Source organism: Hyperolius riggenbachi, chromosome 6 (genome assembly GCF_040937935.1).
Source record: "Hyperolius riggenbachi isolate aHypRig1 chromosome 6, aHypRig1.pri, whole genome shotgun sequence".
NCBI classification, from domain to species: domain Eukaryota; kingdom Metazoa; phylum Chordata; class Amphibia; order Anura; family Hyperoliidae; genus Hyperolius; species Hyperolius riggenbachi.
This window is the reverse complement of record NC_090651.1, coordinates 29,015,309-29,034,700: the sequence shown is the minus strand read 5'-3', so window position 1 is coordinate 29,034,700 and position 19,392 is coordinate 29,015,309. Positions and strand designations below refer to the sequence as shown.

Sequence of the window (19,392 nt, the reverse complement as noted above, 5' to 3'; positions counted from 1 at the left end):
TGTCAGCACAGAAAGTTAAAAAAATCATTTTTTTGCCAAAATTCATGTCTTTTTTGATGAATATAATAAAAAGTAAAAATCGCAGGAGCAATCAAATAGCACCAAAAGAAAGCTTTATTAGTGACAAGAAAAGGAGCCAAAATTCATTTAGGTGGTAGGTTGTATGAGCGAGCAATAAACCGTGAAGGCTGCAGTGGTCTGAATGGAAAAAAAGTGGCCGGTCCTTAAGGGGTAGAAAGCCCTAGGTCCTCAAGTGGTTAAAGTGGGATTGTCAGCCACAAAACCAAATTCTATTTAAACACTGCAGTGTGTTTAAAATGTTGCCAGAAATATCTCCCTGCAAGTACAAGCTCTCCAATCTATTCAGGAATCTCTCTGCTGTTATTATATTTTCTCAGTCCCCCAGGCTCTTTTTTTGTGCCATTGCCAATGACCCTCCCACCTTCCTGCTTCTCACTGATCACTGAGCAGACTGCTGCCTAGCTGAAACATGATCTTCTGCTCACACCTGTTTACAAGCAAGGCTGAGGTGACTCAGTAATTGAGGTGACTCAGTGATTGGAGGAGAAAAGAAAAAAAAGTTAAGGGAAGAAATGACATCAGGATTTAGCCTCACACTGTGGGCAATAGACGTTTCCCACCAGGAACAGAATTCTCTTCATTTACTATATAAAATTTACTGAAATCTAAACATGGACAGTACAATACATGTGTTATGTAAGTAGATCAAGTACAGTATTTATCTACTTATATATGTGTTTTTTCCATGCCATAGTATGGCTAATCCTCCTGCTTTAAGCATACCTCCCAACTTTTTGAGATAAGAAAGAAAGACACTTAAGCCACACCCCTGTCACGCCCCTAATCCTGCCCCCACCACACCCCTAGTCAGGCATACCATAAAGATCTCTAAAGAAAAATATATTGTTTTGTAATTCAAACCACACCAGTCCTCTCTATCCTGGTTCATTTTCCTTCATAATAACACATGAAATGAAGAAACATATCATTTTAAAGGATGGGAATAAACTTTAGAGTCAAACATATTTTTCAGTAGAAGATTACATATATTTACACAGATCTGTACATTAGTCCTGAAAGAGGGACAAATGAATAAGAGAGAGAGGCTGGGTTCCCAAAGAGAGATTGTCGCTCGAAAAGAGGGACAGTTGGGAGGGAGCTATGCTTTAAAGGGGAACTGAAGAGAGAGGTATATGGAGGCTGTCATGTTTATTTCCTTTTAGACAATACCAGTTGCCTGGCAGCCCTGCTGATCCTCTGCCTCTAACGCTATTAGCCATAGCCCCTGAACAAGCATTCAGCAGATCAGGTGTTTCAGTGGTTCAGACTTATAAGTCTGATCTGACAAGACTAGCTGCATGCTTGTTTCTATTTTTAATCAGATACTACTGCAGAGAAATAGACCAGCAGGGCTGCCAGGCAACTGGTATTGATTAAAAGGAAATAAACATGACAGCCTCCATATACCTCTCTCTTCAGTTCCCCTTTAAGTATTCTTTATTTTGTAACCTCCAATCACTGAAATGGTTACACACCGGAGTTTGTTTCAAACAATTGGTGAGATGGCAAGGAAGTATCAGGAAACGGTTATTTTTTCTTACAGAAAAGGTTATGTTACGAAGCCGTTTTAAGTAAAAATAAGCGCTTTTAAGATTCATCCTTTAAACGAAAGAAATAAAATACATCGGTGGGCACGGGATGCATTTGAAAAAAGTCCGCCTTGCTGGTATCTGGCAGGAGCGCCAGCAGCTAGTAAGGTATCATTACGCAGCATTTAGTAGCATATAGTTCCCGGCTCGCAGTGAACCATATGGGCTTTCAAATTCTTACCACATACATTATTTATCAAGCCTAAGGATCCATTTTAACCCCATTACTTTGAAGCTTCCTGTTTTTTTCAACTATACTACTTTCCATTTAGGATAATGGATAGTGGCCTGTTGATAAGGGGGCTCTAATGGCTTGGTATGACTGCGTGTGTGATCTCATCGGACTCACTGGGGAATGGAGCTAGCATCAGCACAACCGCAAAAAGCAATTACAGGAGCCCAGCCATCAATATGCAAACCTCCTCTAATCGCCGCGTTCCGCCGCCCTTCATCAGCGCGCAACAATAATATTCCTTGCAGCCTTAAAAACTTTTTATTTTTATTTATCCCAAAGTGGTTTTAATCGAATAGATTAGGAACTCTAGCCATTATATCTGGTGTAGAGAGAAGCGCACCGTTCTCTAGCTGCCGGTGTTTGTGCCCGCCAACGAAAAAGCAAAGAAACATCAGCTCTTGATGCCCATTGTTTTATGTCTTAAGTGACATGTGACATGATGAGATAGACATGTGTATGTACAGTGCCTAGCACACAAATAACTATGCTGTGTTCCTTTTTTCTTTCTCTGCCTGAAATAGTTAAATATCAGGCATATAAATGACTGACTCAGTCCTGACGCTCTTAGAAGCCATTTTCTGCTAGGAAAGTGTTTTATAATTGGAATTTCTTATCAGTGAGGGTCACACTGTAGGCACTTCCTGTCTGAGTCAAGACTGAGCCAGCCACTTACATACCTGATATTTAACTCTTTCAGGCAGAGAAAGAAAAAAAGGAATACAGCCTAGTTATTTGTGTGCTAGGCACTGTACATACCCATGTCTATCTCATCATGTCACTTTGGGTATCCTTGAAGTGGACCTATCACTTGGCAGTACAGATGATAGTATTAATCATTCCAGTATTTGTATAGCACATTTCTCCTGTTGGACTCGAGGGATTGCGAGGCAGCCACTAGAGGACACTCAGTAGGCAGTAGCACTGTTAGGGGGTCTTGACCAAGAACTCCTTACCAAATAAGTGCTGGGATAGTGGGATCTCGGTTTGTTCCCGTTTTGTTTCCTTCTAGAATACTGGTAATGTATTACCGATATTCTACTAGTGGTTTGCCTGACACCTAACACTAGCCCCCCTCCCAAAGCAAACTCTGACCTGTTGTTCAATCACTATCCCCCCTCACTAAGCATACCCCCTTCTATGCGCCTTCCACTGAATCCCCTACCAAGTCCTTACCAAATGCCTAACACTAAACTCCTTTGTCTCTCCTCTCCCTACCCTATCACCTAACACTAACTCTGCCTATTGCTGTATCAGAAGCACGGCATAGTGCACCAATAACCAACACTCAGCAGTGGCTGGATAGTGTAATGGTTAAGGCTCTGCCTCTGACACAGGAGACCAGACTCCAAATCTCCATAACACTGCTATTGCCTATAGAGCACCCCCTGCCCTAGTGGCTGCAGCTCTGGTGCTTTGAGTCTGCCAGTAGGAAGGTGCAACATAATTGTTATTTGTCAATGTCTATGCTGTAGCCACTCAGCAGTTATTGAATAGCCAAGTAATGATGTTTGTCCTGGATTTTGTAAACGCAAACTACTTTTGTTCGTGTATGAAACTCACAGCATAAGGTGCAGCGTTTTAGTTAAGAGGGTTTTTTTTTTCAAGTTCTCAAAAAGGTCCTTCTTGAATGACACTTTGTGCCTAATACCGTGATGTTTATGCAGTTAGCTTTACAAAATCCATGTGGTGTCCCAGATCCAGGGCCAGATTTCTCGGAAGGCCACATAAGCAAGGTCCTTGGGCGACTACAGCCCAAGGTGGAACCTGAAAGTGATAGAAGCGTTGCTACATATGAAAGAGAAGGCTGCACATGGTTAGCAACATGTGAAAGAGGAAAGTTAATGCTCAAAAGAGCTGTACATGAAAGAGGGGCTGCACACATGAATGTTACACATGGAAGAGGGCGCTGCACATGGAATGGGAGGGGCTGCAGTACATAGATGATACACCTGGAAGAGGGCGCTGCACATGGAATGGGAGGGGCTGCAGTACATAGATGATACACATGGAAGAGGGCGCTGCACATGGAATGGGAGGGGCTGCAGTACATGGATGATACACACATGGAAGAGGGGGCTGCACATGGAATAGGAGGAGCTGCACACATGAATGTTACACATGGAAGTGGGCGCTGCACATGGAATGGGAGGAGCTGCACACATGAATGTTACACATGGAAGAGGGAGCAGCACATGGAATGGGAGGGGCTGCTGTACATGGATGATACACATGGAAGAGGGGGCTGCACATGGAATGGGAGGGGCTGCTGTACATGGATGTTACACATGGAAGAGGGGGCTACACATGGAATGGGAGGGGCTGCTGTACATGGATGATACACATGGAAGAGGGGGCTGCACATGGAATGGGAGGAGGCTGCTGTACATGGAAGATACACATGGAAGAGGGGGCTGCACATGGAATGGGAGGAGGCTGCTGTACATGGATGTTACCAATGGAAGAGAGGGCTGTACATGGAATGGGAGGAGGCTGCTGTACATGGATGATACACATGGAAGAGGGGCTACACATGGAATGGGAGGGGTGCTGCTGCTTATGGAAGAGGTGCCCCAACATTCTTGCCCTAGGGCTAGTAAAAATATAAATCCGGCTATTCTCAGATATGTAGATGAGTAGAAAAGAAATTGGGGCTCCACTGTGACGCCATGATCTGCCCCCACTATAATTACATTAGTGGCTAAATATCTGCTTTACTTCCATAACAGCCACCAATTGACCACCTTGCAGATGTCTACAGACCACTATATGCTGTTGAAACTCACTACTCAACTTCTCCGATACGGTTTCCTGATCTGCAGCTCCGGTTTATAAGCATAGTCTACTTTGCCAGTTCTTCAGAAATGGATTCTTTACCGCCACAGTTGTAATTCATGTCCTATCAGTTTTGCAGTTGGGTTTTATTAGGAAAAAATAATAACATATGATGAACAATCTTTCACCGCGCGGCTCGCTCCAGCTACAGATTTTATATTCGATTGTGTCACTCCATTCTTGGCACGAAGGCAGCCAGCCTCATACTGTACTTGTGAGTTTGTTATTGTATATTACTAAACTGCTGCAATTAGCTTGCATTTAACTTGACATCGCTGGAAGAAACAGATTTGATTCTTATCTTTTGGCAGAAATATGTTTGGCTTTTCAACACGTCTATTTAATTATCGTTTCTCAAGTTCTAGTCGGTCTCTGGCTGTAGGAAATGGCGCTGCTTTTTGCAGGTGACTCATGCTAAGGCTTGCTGAAGAAATACAAATCTGTGGAAAGTAGTCCTTGATGCTTTGACTTAATATCTGGGCAAAAAAATAGTTCTAATAATACACCAAGACGGCTTGTTGGCATTTATTGAAAGGACAGCTGTACTTTCCAAACTTTCGGCACAGGATGCATTAAAACTGGCTTCTCGTCAATGACGCTAATGCTTTTTATTATTAATGTTGGTAACGTCATGATATTTCAAGAGCCTTTCGCTACTTATTTGTTGAAATCCAGCCTGTCTGCACAGAGCTTTAGGCCGGTTTTACAGTTGGCCATTGCGTCTGCGGTGCAATGCTCCGCCCCCATCGCTTTGAAGAAACCATCATTCATATGTCCCTGTAGAAGAGCGCAACGACAGCTTCATATGCATAGCGCCGCCCCCCGCACACCCATCACCGCCCGTCACCCAGTGATGTACACCCTACTGGACAGGAAGTACATCTCTGGGGGATTCCCAGGTGTCCCTGTCGTATTGACATCATTCCACATGGCCGCCAAGAAAATATTTAAAATTTCTGCGTTGCCCATTGACTTTTATTACTTTCGCCGCTGGCCGTTCGGCACTTCCGGTGCAACATGATGCGGCAAGTGTGCCAGCTAGGCCCCATTGCCTTGCATTGTTGTTGTGTTAACCTGCGGTAAAACATGGTAACGTAACGCACACTTGCAAGGCAGGTGTAAAATGGGCCTTAAAGTGTACCAGAGATGGTACAGTACACAGTTTTTTTACTTACCCGGGGCTTCCTCCAGCCCCATAAGCATTGATGCGACCCTCGCCGTCCTCCCACGGTCCTCCATTTACGGACAATCAACCCCGGTATCTGGCTCAGTGACATCAGGTGGGGTCTTATGCACATGCGCAGGAGGTCCGCGCATGTGCAGAAGACCCCGGCTGACAATACACGATTTGGATACAGGTACACAAGCAACTGTCAAATCTGTAGAACAAAAAACACCCTGTGAAAGCGGACAACAGTTTCCTTTAAAAATGAAAGAGCTGTTGCCTTTCTACGCCGCTTATTTAAGGTTTTGTTTTTTAATGTTTAGTTCTGCTTAAACTTTCCCGAATATAAAACTGCAGTGGAAAATCACAATAAATTTACTTTATTTCTCGCCAGGATTCTTTTGCAAATCAACATTACAGAATGTGCCTTTATTCAATGAAACACATAGCCATAGCATTAACTTCAATCACACGTTTAATGAGGATGACCAAGTGATAATTATATTTTATAGAAGCTATTTGCTGAAAATGAAAGTCAAGAATATTGGTCTGAAATAATCCGGTTTATCACACATAACCGTTTATCCTCGGGAAAGCAAAGGATGCTGGCGGATTCCTTCCTCCTCTTCTGTCACTTTCCTCCCGCCCCCTTCTCTCCGTCTAGACCCGCAATCTAGCGGCTGCTAGCTTTAATTATAGACTGAGGCTTTTCAAAGATATATATATATAGCTTTTGTTTTTTGTTTGTTTTTTACACACAGTATTTAATTTTTATTTTTAGAATTTAAAGTTTAATTCAAAAATATAATTTTTAAACTATGTACTATATGAAATATTATAAATAAATGCTTCCATTTTTAGAGCACCACCTGCTGGACTGGTTAGAAATTCTTGAAAGCAGAAAACTATCTTGCTTTACTGCCATGAAAGACAAGTTTCTAACATCGGGGTTGATTCACAAATTTTATTGCATGAATTGTCAAACAAGATATGATAATTTCCTAATTTTTTTTCCAGTGGTTTTTAGGTTAGTTTAGTTTAGTTAGTTTTTTAATGTGCATATTAACCACTTCACCTCGAAGAGTTTTTCCCCTTAAAAAAACAGAGACATTTTTAACTGTCAGCGCTCGTTCCATCAATTCGCCTATTATTATTATTGATTTATAAAGCGCCAACATATTCCGTGGCGCTGTACAAAGTAAGAAACAAACATGGGGTACATAATAATACAGACAATGGTGTACACCAATATACAAGATACATAATTAGTGACAAAATACAAAAATGATACAAAATACAGAATACAAAATACAGAATTGGTAATGATAGTGATAAAAGTAACATGATAAATAAAATGTATAATGGTTTCCAAGACACAAAAAGGGGAGAGAGCCCTGCCCTTGCAAGCTTACAATCTAAAGGGAAACGGGGGAAACAAGAGGAGGGGTTGTATACAACCAATATATAGAGGCAGTGTGCTTTAAGATACCTAGTAGGAGTGCAATTTGGTCTTAGGACAAATAATAATAATAATTCCTTTTTTTTTTTTTTGTATAGCGCCTTTCTCCTGTCGGACTCAAAGCGCTTGCGAGGCAGCCACTAGAGCGCACTCAGTAGGCAGTAGCAGTGTTAGGGAGACTTGCAAAGGGAAGTGGCTTAAGGTAGCGCATATGCTTGTCGGAACAAATGAGTTTTTAGAGAACTTTATTACTACTTATCACGATGAAACAATCTCTTGTTTTTTTCGCCACTAATTAGGCTTTATTTGGGGGGTATTTTTTGCTAAGAATTATTTTATTCTAAAACTGTTTTAACAGGAAAAAAAATTAAAGTAAAAAAAAATGACAAAAATGTGTTATTTCTCAGTTTTCAGCCATTATAGTTTTACAATAATACATGCTACCATAATTAAATCCAACACATTTTATTTGCCCATTTGTGCTGGTTATTGCAATATTTAAAATGTTTCCCTAGTACAATGTATGGCGCCAATATTTTATTTGGAAATATAGATGCATATTTTCAGTTTTGCATCCCTCCCTAATTACAAGCCCATAATCTATAAAGTAATAGTAATATACCCTCTTGACATTCTTACATATTAAAAAAGTTCAGTCCCTAAGGTAACTATTTATGTATTTTTTTTTACTTGCAATTTTTTTTTTAAAAGGGGGTAATTATTAGGACGTGTGGGAGGTCAGGGGTTAATTTAAATTATAAAATAAGGTCAAAATAGGGCTTTTATTGAAAAAAAAATGTAGGTGTAATTTTACTATTTGGCCACAAGTGGCCAATGCGGCTAACTTCCTTAAGCGTAGTATTACTACGCAAACAGGAAACAATGCATGGATGGTCTTTGTGAATGGCGGCACCATCTCATAGAGGACTCAGATCAATGAACGGGAATGTTCCCATTCATTGATCTAGCGGCTAACGATCGGCGACGGTAACAAGCGTGAGGGGACGAGCAAGAACGCACAGCAGGGAGGGAAGCAGTAGCTACATCCCTGCATGGAGTTATGGCAATTTGCAGGAGCGTAGTTACTTGTCCCGGGGGAGGGGAAGTGGTTGAAGGTTAGAAAATCTAAGAAATTCAATCTATATTAAAAACATACACTGTATACTATACTACAAAGGACATTTTTTGCTAAATCCCCAGTAATATATGACACTAGATGCTAGACCCTAGCATCTAGTGTCATATATTACTGGAGTTTTAGCAAAAAATGCCACTTTTGAAAGGATGGCCTTATTACGGTGGAAAGATCCAGTATGGAATACTTTGCATGCAAACAGTTTTGGAAGCTAACATCCTCCATTAATGTTAATTTGGTTCATTTGAATGCAAGCTGTGCACCCTGCCTATATTAGGCTCTACACACCTATGCTGTTAGTCATTCAGATGCAGCCTGTCTTGGGAAGTGTTACCTCCTCTCATTGCTGTCCAATAAAATGTTAGTTTTGATGTTGTCTTTTTCTTTATGAACTGGTTGCCTGATGGCGTTCACTCTTTTTCAAGTGATAGTGCACCTAAGTATCTCCCCCAACTGCCCTAATATATCTGATGCATTGGAATCTGAGGCCTCAGGGGATATGGCAGTTCAGATGGAAGAGACCCCTATTAAGGGGCAATTGTTATTAGCCAGAGGGGACATTTCTCTTTTGTTGTCAGATGGTAACAGAGCTTTAACGGTGCCTTGGTGTCCTGAGTAGCGTGTAACAGCTGTTGACAAGCATCCTTTTTTCTTCATTGTAATATCTGCACCGTGCTCAAAGAGAAACTCTGACCAAGAATTAAACTTTATCCTAATCAGTAGCTGAGACCCCCTTTTACATGAGAAATCTATTCCTTTTCACAAACAGACCATCAGGGGGCACTGTATGGCTAATATTGTGGTGAAACCCCTCCCACAAAGAAACTCTTGAGTAAGTACTTCTGGCAGTTTCCTGTCTGTGAACATAGTTACATAGTTATTTTGGTTGAAAAAAGACATACGTCCATCGAGTTCAACCAGTACAAAATACAACTCCAGCCTGCTCCCTCACATATCCCTGTTGATCCAGAGGAAGGCGAAAAACCCTTACAAGGCATGGTCCAATTAGCCCCAAAAGGGAAAAATTCCTTCCTGACTCCAGATAGCAATCAGATAAAATCCCTGGATCAACATCATTAGACATTACCTAGTAATTGTAGCCATGGATGTCTTTCAACGCAAGGAAAGCATCTAAGCCCCCTTTAAATGCAGGTATAGAGTTTGCCATAACTACTTCCTGTGGCAATGCATTCCACATCTTAATCACTCTTACTGTAAAGAATCCTTTCCTAAATAAATGGCTAAAACGTTTTTCTTCCATGCGCAGATCATGTCCTCTAGTCCTTTGAGAGGGCCTAGGGACAAAAAGCTCATCCGCCAAGCTATTATATTGCCTTCTGATGTATTTATACATGTTAATTAGATCCCCTCTAAGGGGTCTTTTTTCTAGACTAAATAAACCCAGTTTATCTAACCTTTCTTGGTAAGCGAGACCTTCTATCCCACGTATCAATTTTGTTGCTCGTCTCTGCACCTGCTCTAAAACTGCAATATCTTTTTTGTAATGTAGTGCCCAGAACTGAATTCCATATTCCAGATGTGGCCTTACTAGAGAGTTAAATAGGGGCAATATTATGCTAGCATCTCGAGTTTTTATTTCCCTTTTAATGCATCCCAAAATTTTGTTAGCTTTAGCTGCAGCGGCTTGGCATTGAGCACGATTATTTAACTTGTTGTCGATGAGTACTCCTAAGTCCTTCTCCAAGTTTGATGTCTCCAACTTTATCCCATTTATTTTGTATGGTGCTAGACCATTGGTACGGCCAAAATGCATGACTTTACATTTTTCAACATTGAATTTCATCTGCCATTTATGTGCCCATATAGCCATCCTATCCAGATCCTGTTGCAATATGACACTATCTTCCTGAGAGTTGATGATTCTGCACAATTTTGTATCATCTGCAAAAATAGCAACATTGCTCACTACTGCATCTACCTTGCTGCATTGTGGGAAATAGCTGTTTACAGCTGTTTCCAACTGCCAAAAAAGCATGTAGCAGCTACATCACCTGCCAACAGTAAAAATGTCAACATGTAATAAATGTCAGAATGTAAATCAGGGATTTAAAAGATTTTACAATGGGCAAACACTAACTAAATCATTTATACATAATTGTTGTAAAAATGAAGCACTTTTTTATTACATTATTTTTACTGAAGTTCTTCTTTAAATAAAGTTTCTATGGACTTCCAGAATCTGTCTCTTCCTTTGATCTGGTAACCTTTAGGCAGGATAAGGGATAAACCTTTACAAAACAAACACAGAGACTCCAGGAGCCCGGATGGGGTAGGACGTTCAAGAGATATAAAACAGAAAATGAATCGGAGGTTGTTATATTTACAAAATTGGTTTGCAAAGTTGGGCAAAGTTGCAGTTTTTTGAAGAATCACCATCTCCCGGCGACTACAGGAACTATCCTGTACGTTGGTTGCTCTCTCAGAAAAACTTGATTAGGGACCCAATTACCTATCAATGCTATGGGAGGGGTGTAAAACACAACAGGGGATAAGAGGCACCCAGATTAGATAAAATGTTCCAAATCTTAAACAACAAAAATTAGAGAGGGTCCTTACCTTAATGATGACACTAAATAGGGAACGAGGAACATTTTATTACCGTTGGCAACGCGTTTCGTGAGTTCAAACGTCTCACTTCATCAGGCCAAAGTTCAGTGCCGACAAATCAGAGGATACTTGATATAAAACACCCAAATACACTATGGTATAAAGTATACTGTGGTTTACACATGTAAAATATTGTTATCAAATAAACTTAAAATATACATAAATAAAGCATGAATAATAAATGAATTGTTTGCTCTCAAGCAATACATTCATACTGAATATAAGAAGTCTAAATTTTATCCCTCAACTTATCTGGGACTTCATATAGAACATTTTTACTCTGAGGCAATGGGGGGACTTAGACAGTTTCACAGTTTGCCCATGCATCCCGACCCAATCTAACAAACTGCTTTAATTTCCTTAAAAAATAACAAGGATCTCATTACCGTGTTTCCCCTAAAGTTAGACCTACCCCGAAAGTAAGGCCTACCTTATATTTCAAGCGTGCTTGAAATATAAGCCCTACTCCGACATTAAGACCTAGCTGGGGGACGCTTTGTGTATGGGGAGGTGTGTGGTCTCTTACCGCACCTCTCTTGTGGCTGCGTCCCCCTCCGTTCCTAGTAATTCCTCCGGTGGCGGCTGCGACATTGTAATTAATCTTTGAGGGCGCCCTTTGACCCTCACGCAGTACGCTAGTTCGGGCTCTGCGCTGGCGCTCTCTTCCTGTCATCATGTGCGCCCGGCTGATGCGTCCCAGGCACACATTGAATCAATGTGCGCCTGGGACGCATCAGCCAGGCGCACATAATGACAGGGTAGAGAGCGCCAGCGCAGAGCCCGACCTAGCGTACTGCGTGAGGGTCAAAGGGCGCCCTCACAGATTAATTGCAATGCCGCCACCGGAGGAATTACTAGGAACGGAGGGGGACGCAGCCACAAGGGAGGTACGGTAAGAGCCTCCCCATACACACAGCGTCTAGCCCCTCCCACCCCCGAAAAATAAGCCCTAGCACTAATTTTCTCCCCCAAAAGAATATAAGACAGTGTCTTATATTCGGGGAAAGACGGTAATAAGTCTGTGGAAGGGGGTGGGGGGAGTCATAGTAATTATATATTGTGCAAACTACCTGACTGAGGCTCATAGAATACTTTTTGATGTCAAATATTATAAAAAAATATATTCTGACCTCACTGTGGTATACCAAAAATAATAAGCGAGCCTTATTCAAGCTGCATATATGGAATGTATTTTAACCAGGAACAAGAGAGAGTTCCTCACTACCACTAGTACCAAATTACCTTTTCTTCATTTATTTGTCGAAAATACACAAGTCTTTACGGAATCCTCCCAGATGCCCTGTCATCACAGGCATTGCTTCCCTCAACTCAACTTAGACTTTTTAGACTCTTTTCTTGTTTCAACCTACCTCAGGGACTCAGGGCATCTCCTGCAATTCTTGAAAAATGCCCCTTGGTCCCCCAATAATGTCATGGTAACTGTGCATATAGTAGCTCTTTATTACAACATTCGACATAGCATAGGTCTTCAGGCCCTAACGCTTGTTTTGAATAATGACCCCAACATTCCAGAGAAACAGAGACATTTTCTAGTAACTGCAGCAGAGTTTATCCTAACACTTAATGTTTTGTTTTTTTCATTTGAAGATGACTTATACTGTATCTACAGACAATCGGCATGGCAATGGGGTCAAGTTTTACCCCGGCCTATGCTAACCTACCCATGGGCCTATTCGAAGATTTTACTATCACCAACAATATCTCTTATATTATATAAATAATATAGTTTGATACTGGCGCTATATACAGTGGAGGAAATAATTATTTGACCCCTCACTGATTTTGTAAGTTTGTCCAATGACAAAGAAATGAAAAGTCTCAGAACAGTATCATTTCAATGGTAGGTTTATTTTAACAGTGGCAGATAGCACATCAAAACGAAAATTGAAAAAATAACCTTAAATAAAAGATAGCAACTGATTTGCATTCCATTGAGGGAAATACGTTTTTGAACCCCTACCAACCATTAAGAGTTCTGGCTCCCACAGAGTGGTTAGACACTTCTACTCAATTAGTCACCCTCATTAAGGACACCTGTCTTAACTAGTCACCTGTATAAAAGACACATGTCCACAGAATCAATCAATCAAGCAGACTACAAACTCTCCAACATGGGAAAGACCAAAGAGCTGTCCAAGGATGTCAGAGACAAAATTGTAGACCTGCACAAGGCTGGAATGGGCTACAAAACCATTAGCAAGAAGCTGGGAGAGAAGGTGACAACTGTTGGTGCGATTGTTCGAAAATGGAAGGAGCACAAAATGACCATCAATCGACCTCGCTCTGGGGCTCCACGCAAGATCTCACCTCGTGGGGTGTCAATGGTTCTGAGAAAGGTGAAAAAGCATCCTAGAACTACACGGGAGGAGTTAGTGAATGACCTCAAATTAGCAGGGACCACAGTCACCAAGAAAACCATTGGAAACACATTACACCGCAATGGATTAAAATCCTGCAGGGCTTGCAAGTTCCCCCTGCTCAAGAAGGCACATGTGCAGGCCCGTCTGAAGTTTGCCAATGAACACCTGAATGATTCTGTGAGTGACTGGGAGAAGGTGCTGTGGTCTGATGAGACCAAAATAGAGCTCTTTGGCATTAACTCAACTCGCTGTGTTTGGAGGAAGAAAAATGCTGCCTATGACCCCCAAAACACCGTCCCCACCGTCAAGCTTGGGGGTGGAAACATTTTGCTTTGGGGGTGTTTTTCTGCTAAGGGCACAGGACAACTTAATCGCATTAACGGGAAAATGGACGGAGCCATGTATCGTGAAATCCTGAACGACAACCTCCTTCCCTCTGCCAGGAAACTGAAAATGGGTCGTGGATGGGTGTTCCAGCACGACAATGACCCAAAACATAAAGCAAAGGCAACAAAGGAGTGGCTCAAGAAGAAGCACATTAAGGTCATGGAGTGGCCTAGTCAGTCTCCGGACCTTAATCCAATAGAAAACCTATGGAGGGAGCTCAAGCTCAGAGTTGCACAGAGACAGCCTCGAAACATTAGGGATTTAGAGATGATCTGCAAAGAGGAGTGGACCAACATTCCTCCTAAAATGTGTGCAAACTTGGTCATCAATTACAAGAATCGTTTGACCTCTGTGCTTGCAAACAAGGGTTTTTCCACTAAGTATTAAGTCTTTTATTGTTAGAGGGTTCAAAAACTTATTTCCCTCAATGAAATGCAAATCAGTTGCTATCTTTTATTTAAGGTTATTTTTTCGATTTTCCTTTTGATGTGCTATCTGCCACTGTTAAAATAAACCTACCATTGAAATGATACTGTTCTGAGACTTTTCATTTCTTTGTCATTGGACAAACTTACAAAATCAGTGAGGGGTCAAATAATTATTTCCTCCACTGTAGATTTTAAACATTTTATCAAAACTGGGTGCCTTTTATTTTTATTTTATTATTATATGTATTTTCCTTTGATCTGTTTGTTTTGATATTAGTACTACCACAAATTAAAGCCTCTAGCTTTTGTTTTCCTTAATTATATTTCTAACAAACCACCTTAAAATATGACAGCATTATGAACCTGTGTTATGTGTAATTGGCTCAGGCAGCCGATAAGACTTTAAGTGTCCATTAACAAACCAATTTCTCAAGTGATTGACAATCCAATCTAATCAATGAGATCAATCGGAAATGATCATTTGTGCCAACCAACAGAGGGGAAAGTGATAAGCAATCTGATCAGAATTGTTCCAAAATTCGGATTGACAGAATGATTGATATAACGATTGTTCACTGTCGATTAGCACCATAAAGGTACCTGATCTGATCAATTGTACGGTTGATCTTTCAGGAGATTGTACCATTAATGGGCACCTTTAATATTATGCTCCAATCACATCAGTGTTGCCAACCTATCCCTTTAATTACGAACACACATTAATTATACAGGTCTTGCGGCTAGTTAGATGTAGTTAACCTCCCCGGCGTTCTATTGAGATCGCCAGGGAGGCTGCGGGAGGGTTTTTTTTTAATTAAAAAAAAACTATTTCATGCAGCCAACTGAAAGTTGGCTGCATGAAAGCCCACTAGAGGGCGCTCCGGAGGCGTTCTTCCGATCGCCTCCGGCGTCCAGAATAAACAAGGAAGGCCGCAATGAGCAGCCTTCCTTGTTTGGCTTTCCTCATCGCCATGGCGACGAGCGGAGTGACGTCATGGACGTCAGCCGACGTCCTGACGTCAGCCGCCTCCGATCCAGCCCTTAGCGCTGGCCGGAACTGATTGGTCCGGCTGCGCAGGGCTCGGGCGGCTGGGGGGACCCTCTTTCGCCGCTGCTCGCGGCGGATCGCCGCAGAGCGGCGGCGATCAGGCAGCACACGCGCCTGGCAAAGTGCCGGCTGCGTGTGCTGCTTTTTATTTGAGGAAAATCGGCCCAGCAGGGCCTGAGCGGCAGCCTCCGGCGGTGATGGACGAGCTGAGCTCGTCCATACCGCTCAGGAGGTTAAGAGACTGCCTATGTGTAAGTGGCTGCAGAACCTTCATAACTTAGATTTGTTAGTATGTAAAGGGATGATTTGATTTGTTCACAACTGGTTGCAACCACAATAACCAGGAATAAATTTCCAACCATCGTCACTGCCTCTAAGGGCCCTTTTCCGCTGCTAAGAGCGATCGCAAGTGCAATTGCGCAAGCCTCAATTTCCACTTGCCGCGTTTGCATCATAGCCGCTGAGAATGGAGCGTGATAGCACCAAGAATCGTGCAAGCTGACAATTCTGCTTAGGGAGAAAATGAAGGGTGCTAGTTACATGTGAATCGCGTTGCTCTTGTGATCGGCAAAGCAGCTGAGATCCTCCTTTTGTAACTAGGGGAAAAAGGCCCCGAGTGCACCTGTAGGGAGAAAAACTACCCCAGATGGATACTTACCTTAGTAAAAGTTATCCAGAGACTTCTCCCCATCCCCCTCCACCTTGCCAGTCTAGCGCTCCCCCCCGACCCTATCTGACAAGGACTTGTCGAAGAGGTGCTTGCGGCTGCTTTCCTGTTCATGAATAAATGCGTACGCAGGCACCTATCAGTTTGGGCTGGGCTGTAAGAGCCATATGACTCTCGTTTACCTTTACTGAGGTAAGTATCGGACTTTCTCTCCTTTTTAATTCACAAGTTTGCTTTAAAGTAAGACTGTAATGTTGGAGGCGCTTTTTCCTTTTGTGTTGTCCTCATTTGTGGGATAGCCAATCACACAATGACAATGACAAGAAGTACTTCCTGATTTCAGACATCCTTTGTTGTCACAGGTAACCTGGGCAGAGTGGACTACATCACAGAGTTCGAGTATGACCTCTTCATAAGACCAGACACCTGCAATCCCCGTTTTCGTGTTTGGTTCAACTTCACTGTGGAGAATGTGAAAGAATATCAGGTAAGGCAACATCTTTTTGATTCAAAATTATTGTTTACTAAAGCAAATTCGAATGCATGTATAATCAAAACTTACAGTGGACCTGAACTCAGAACTTCCTCTCTGCCTTAAAGGATAAAAGAACTCCTGTAATAAATCTCCATTGTGTCTACTTCTTTGTTTCATGGCATAAGAGAAAGGGTTAACATCCTGTGTTTACATATTAGCTGAGTCTGTCGTATTTCTGTGCTGACACTGCAGAGAGTTTAGATTATGCTTGTGATTACTTATAGATGAGGGGGAATGAGAAAGGCTTTTCTCTCTAAAAACCCACAGAGTGCATTTCTCTCTGTTTCCCTTGTGCCCTGTGCAAGAGTTCAGGTCCATTTTAAGAGTTAAGCAAAAAGTAAGTTTATTGTTTGTAGCACATAGCATCTAACTCTTTAGGAAGTCTCTGAAAACAGGATTCATATGGATTGCATTTTGTACATCTTTAAAACAAATTCTGTATTGTCTGAAAAAATAGAAAAAAAACACTAAATGAGAACTCTATTCTGTAAAGAGACTTTGGCAGCCTGTAGACCTGTTTGTTTCCATATCAACTCGAGGTTGAATGAATTACGGGGGAGCGGAATGCTCTTGGATTAGGCCTACTTAACCGACTTCTATAAATCCAACTTTATGTATATTGAAATAGTCTATTTGCTAGATACTTGAACCAACAATATGAAAAGTATTAAAGAAAGGCAAAAATATTTAGCAAGCATGTTCTTGTATTAAAACTAAGTAGAAACGTTATATAATGGGGAGTGAGAGGAGAAAGGGGGAGGAAATAGGAAGCAGAAGGGCAAGAGTATAAAAAAGAACATCTGACTATATGTGGCCTTCAACTGCTGCTCTGGTTGCAAATATTTTTCAGTCAACTTGCAGCATTCTTTAAGGCCGGTTTTACTTCTATTTTTTGCATTGCAGCGGGAATAATACGCCCCTGCTGCACCGCAACGCAGAGTGCGCCAACAGGGTCATATACATAGAGCTCCGTAACAAACTTCCTGCTGGGCAGGAAGTACATCACTGGGATTCCTGTTGGTCCGTGCATGCAGATTTCTACATACCTTGCGCTTCCTTCAGCCCCTTCATGCCGTCGGCTCCCTTGCCATCCTCCAGGGCTGCCTCGATCCTCCTCTGTCTGCCCAGGATATCTGCCAACCACCACCTGTCTCCACGTGCTATGCATGCACGGCCTGCCTGCGCGCTCCCTCTGCGCTCTCATCGTAGGGATGCTAACAGAGACGGGAGCCGCGCATGCACATACTGCTGGCTGGCGGCGACTGAAAGATTTATCCGGACAGTTATCACAGGATTGAGGCGGCCCGGGAGGACGGCAAGGGAACCAATGGTTTGAAGGGGGCTGGAGGAACCCCCAGGCATGTAGAAATGCTTTTTTTTGGTCTCAGGTACACTGTCATCCTCTGGTTAATTGTTCATCCTAAAACCTACCCTAATCTACCTCCACCACAAGAAATAATCTACAGATTATTTGAACTGTGTTCAGTCTCTTTAAGCTCTTGCCTTAATAAAAACTTCTTTTGTTTCTGGTGATTTACCCTTCCTTCCTAACCCTAACCAATATTAATAACTACCCCCACTCTATACCCCAATAGTGTTGTTGTTTGAGTTGAGTTAAAGGACCTCTGTTGTGAAAATCTTAAAATTTAAAATACATGTAAACATATACAAATAAGAAGTATGTTTCTTCCAGAGTATAATGAGCCATAAATTACTTTTCTCCTATGTTGCTGTCACTTACGGACAGATTTTGGACTAGCCCATTTTCTAATGGGGGGGTTCTCAGGGTTTTCTTTATTTTTAAAAGTACTTAGTGAATGGCAGTTGCTCCATCCAGCTGCCAAAAAAGTGTGCAGCGAGCAGGGAGGGTGACCAGCATCTTTGTATAAATCTTTTTCAGTGTCTTTATAAAGAATAAAGGCCATGATGAGAATCCCCTATAGAGAGATGGATTAGCCCAAAACCTGTCGGTAATGTCAGATTTCTACTACCTAGTGTTAGTGACAGCAACATAGGAGAAAAGTCATTTATGGCTTATTTTACTCAGGAAGAAACGTACTTCTTATTTGTATGTGTTTTACATTTTAAGATTTTCTGGACAGTTCCTCTTGAAGAATATTGTGAATTTGCACCTGATTAATGTAGTTTCTTATATAAAGGCTCTGAACTGCAGAATATGATGTTGCTGTTTGATTTCTTAAAGAAAAAAGTACAAATTATGTGCATATTAAAGGATACAAAATCTAAGAAATTCAATCTATATTAAACACATGCACTGTATACTTTTCTACAAAGGACATTTTTTGCAAAACCTCCTGTAATATATGACACTAGACACTAGGGTCCCTTCTGAAAGGATGGCCTCATCAATGTGGAAGGATCCAGTACAGAATTTCTTGCATGCAAACTTTTGGAAGCGCACATCCTCCATTAATGTTAATTCGGTGCATGTGTTTTGAGTGCAAGCTGTGCACCCTGCCTATAATTAGGCTCTGCATACCTATGCTGGTAGCCATACAGATGCATCCTGCTTTAGGAAGCGCTGCCGCTGTATATAAGACTGGACACTGCTTAGCTCAAGAAACCTGACCCCTCTGCTGAGGAAGGCAAACAGCCCAGATCTCTATGGTATTTAAAAACCCTCCTGGCGGTTAATTGTTCTGCAGCTGCGCGGCTGCGGGAGGTTTTTTTAAGCCTAATTTTTTTTATCATGTAGCTAGCCTAGCACCAGCTACATGATTCCACCCTCCCTGCAGCCTCCCTCCCACCCTTCCGATCGCCGCCGGCGATCAAGCCCATCCGGAAACCCCGTTCTAAACAGG

At 41.9% G+C, this 19,392-nt stretch overlaps 1 protein-coding gene across 7 annotated transcripts in view; it reads left to right on the top strand.

The window, feature by feature from the left end:
* AGBL4 (AGBL carboxypeptidase 4) overlaps positions 1–19,392 on the top strand; it is a 2,106,705-nt gene that overhangs the window by 243,661 nt on the left and 1,843,652 nt on the right. For all 7 annotated transcript variants that reach the window (XM_068239049.1, XM_068239042.1, XM_068239046.1 and 4 more), the window contains one exon: positions 16,398–16,522. In XM_068239049.1, coding sequence (XP_068095150.1) covers positions 16,398–16,522 — 125 coding nt within the window. The remainder of the gene's footprint in view (positions 1–16,397; positions 16,523–19,392) is intronic.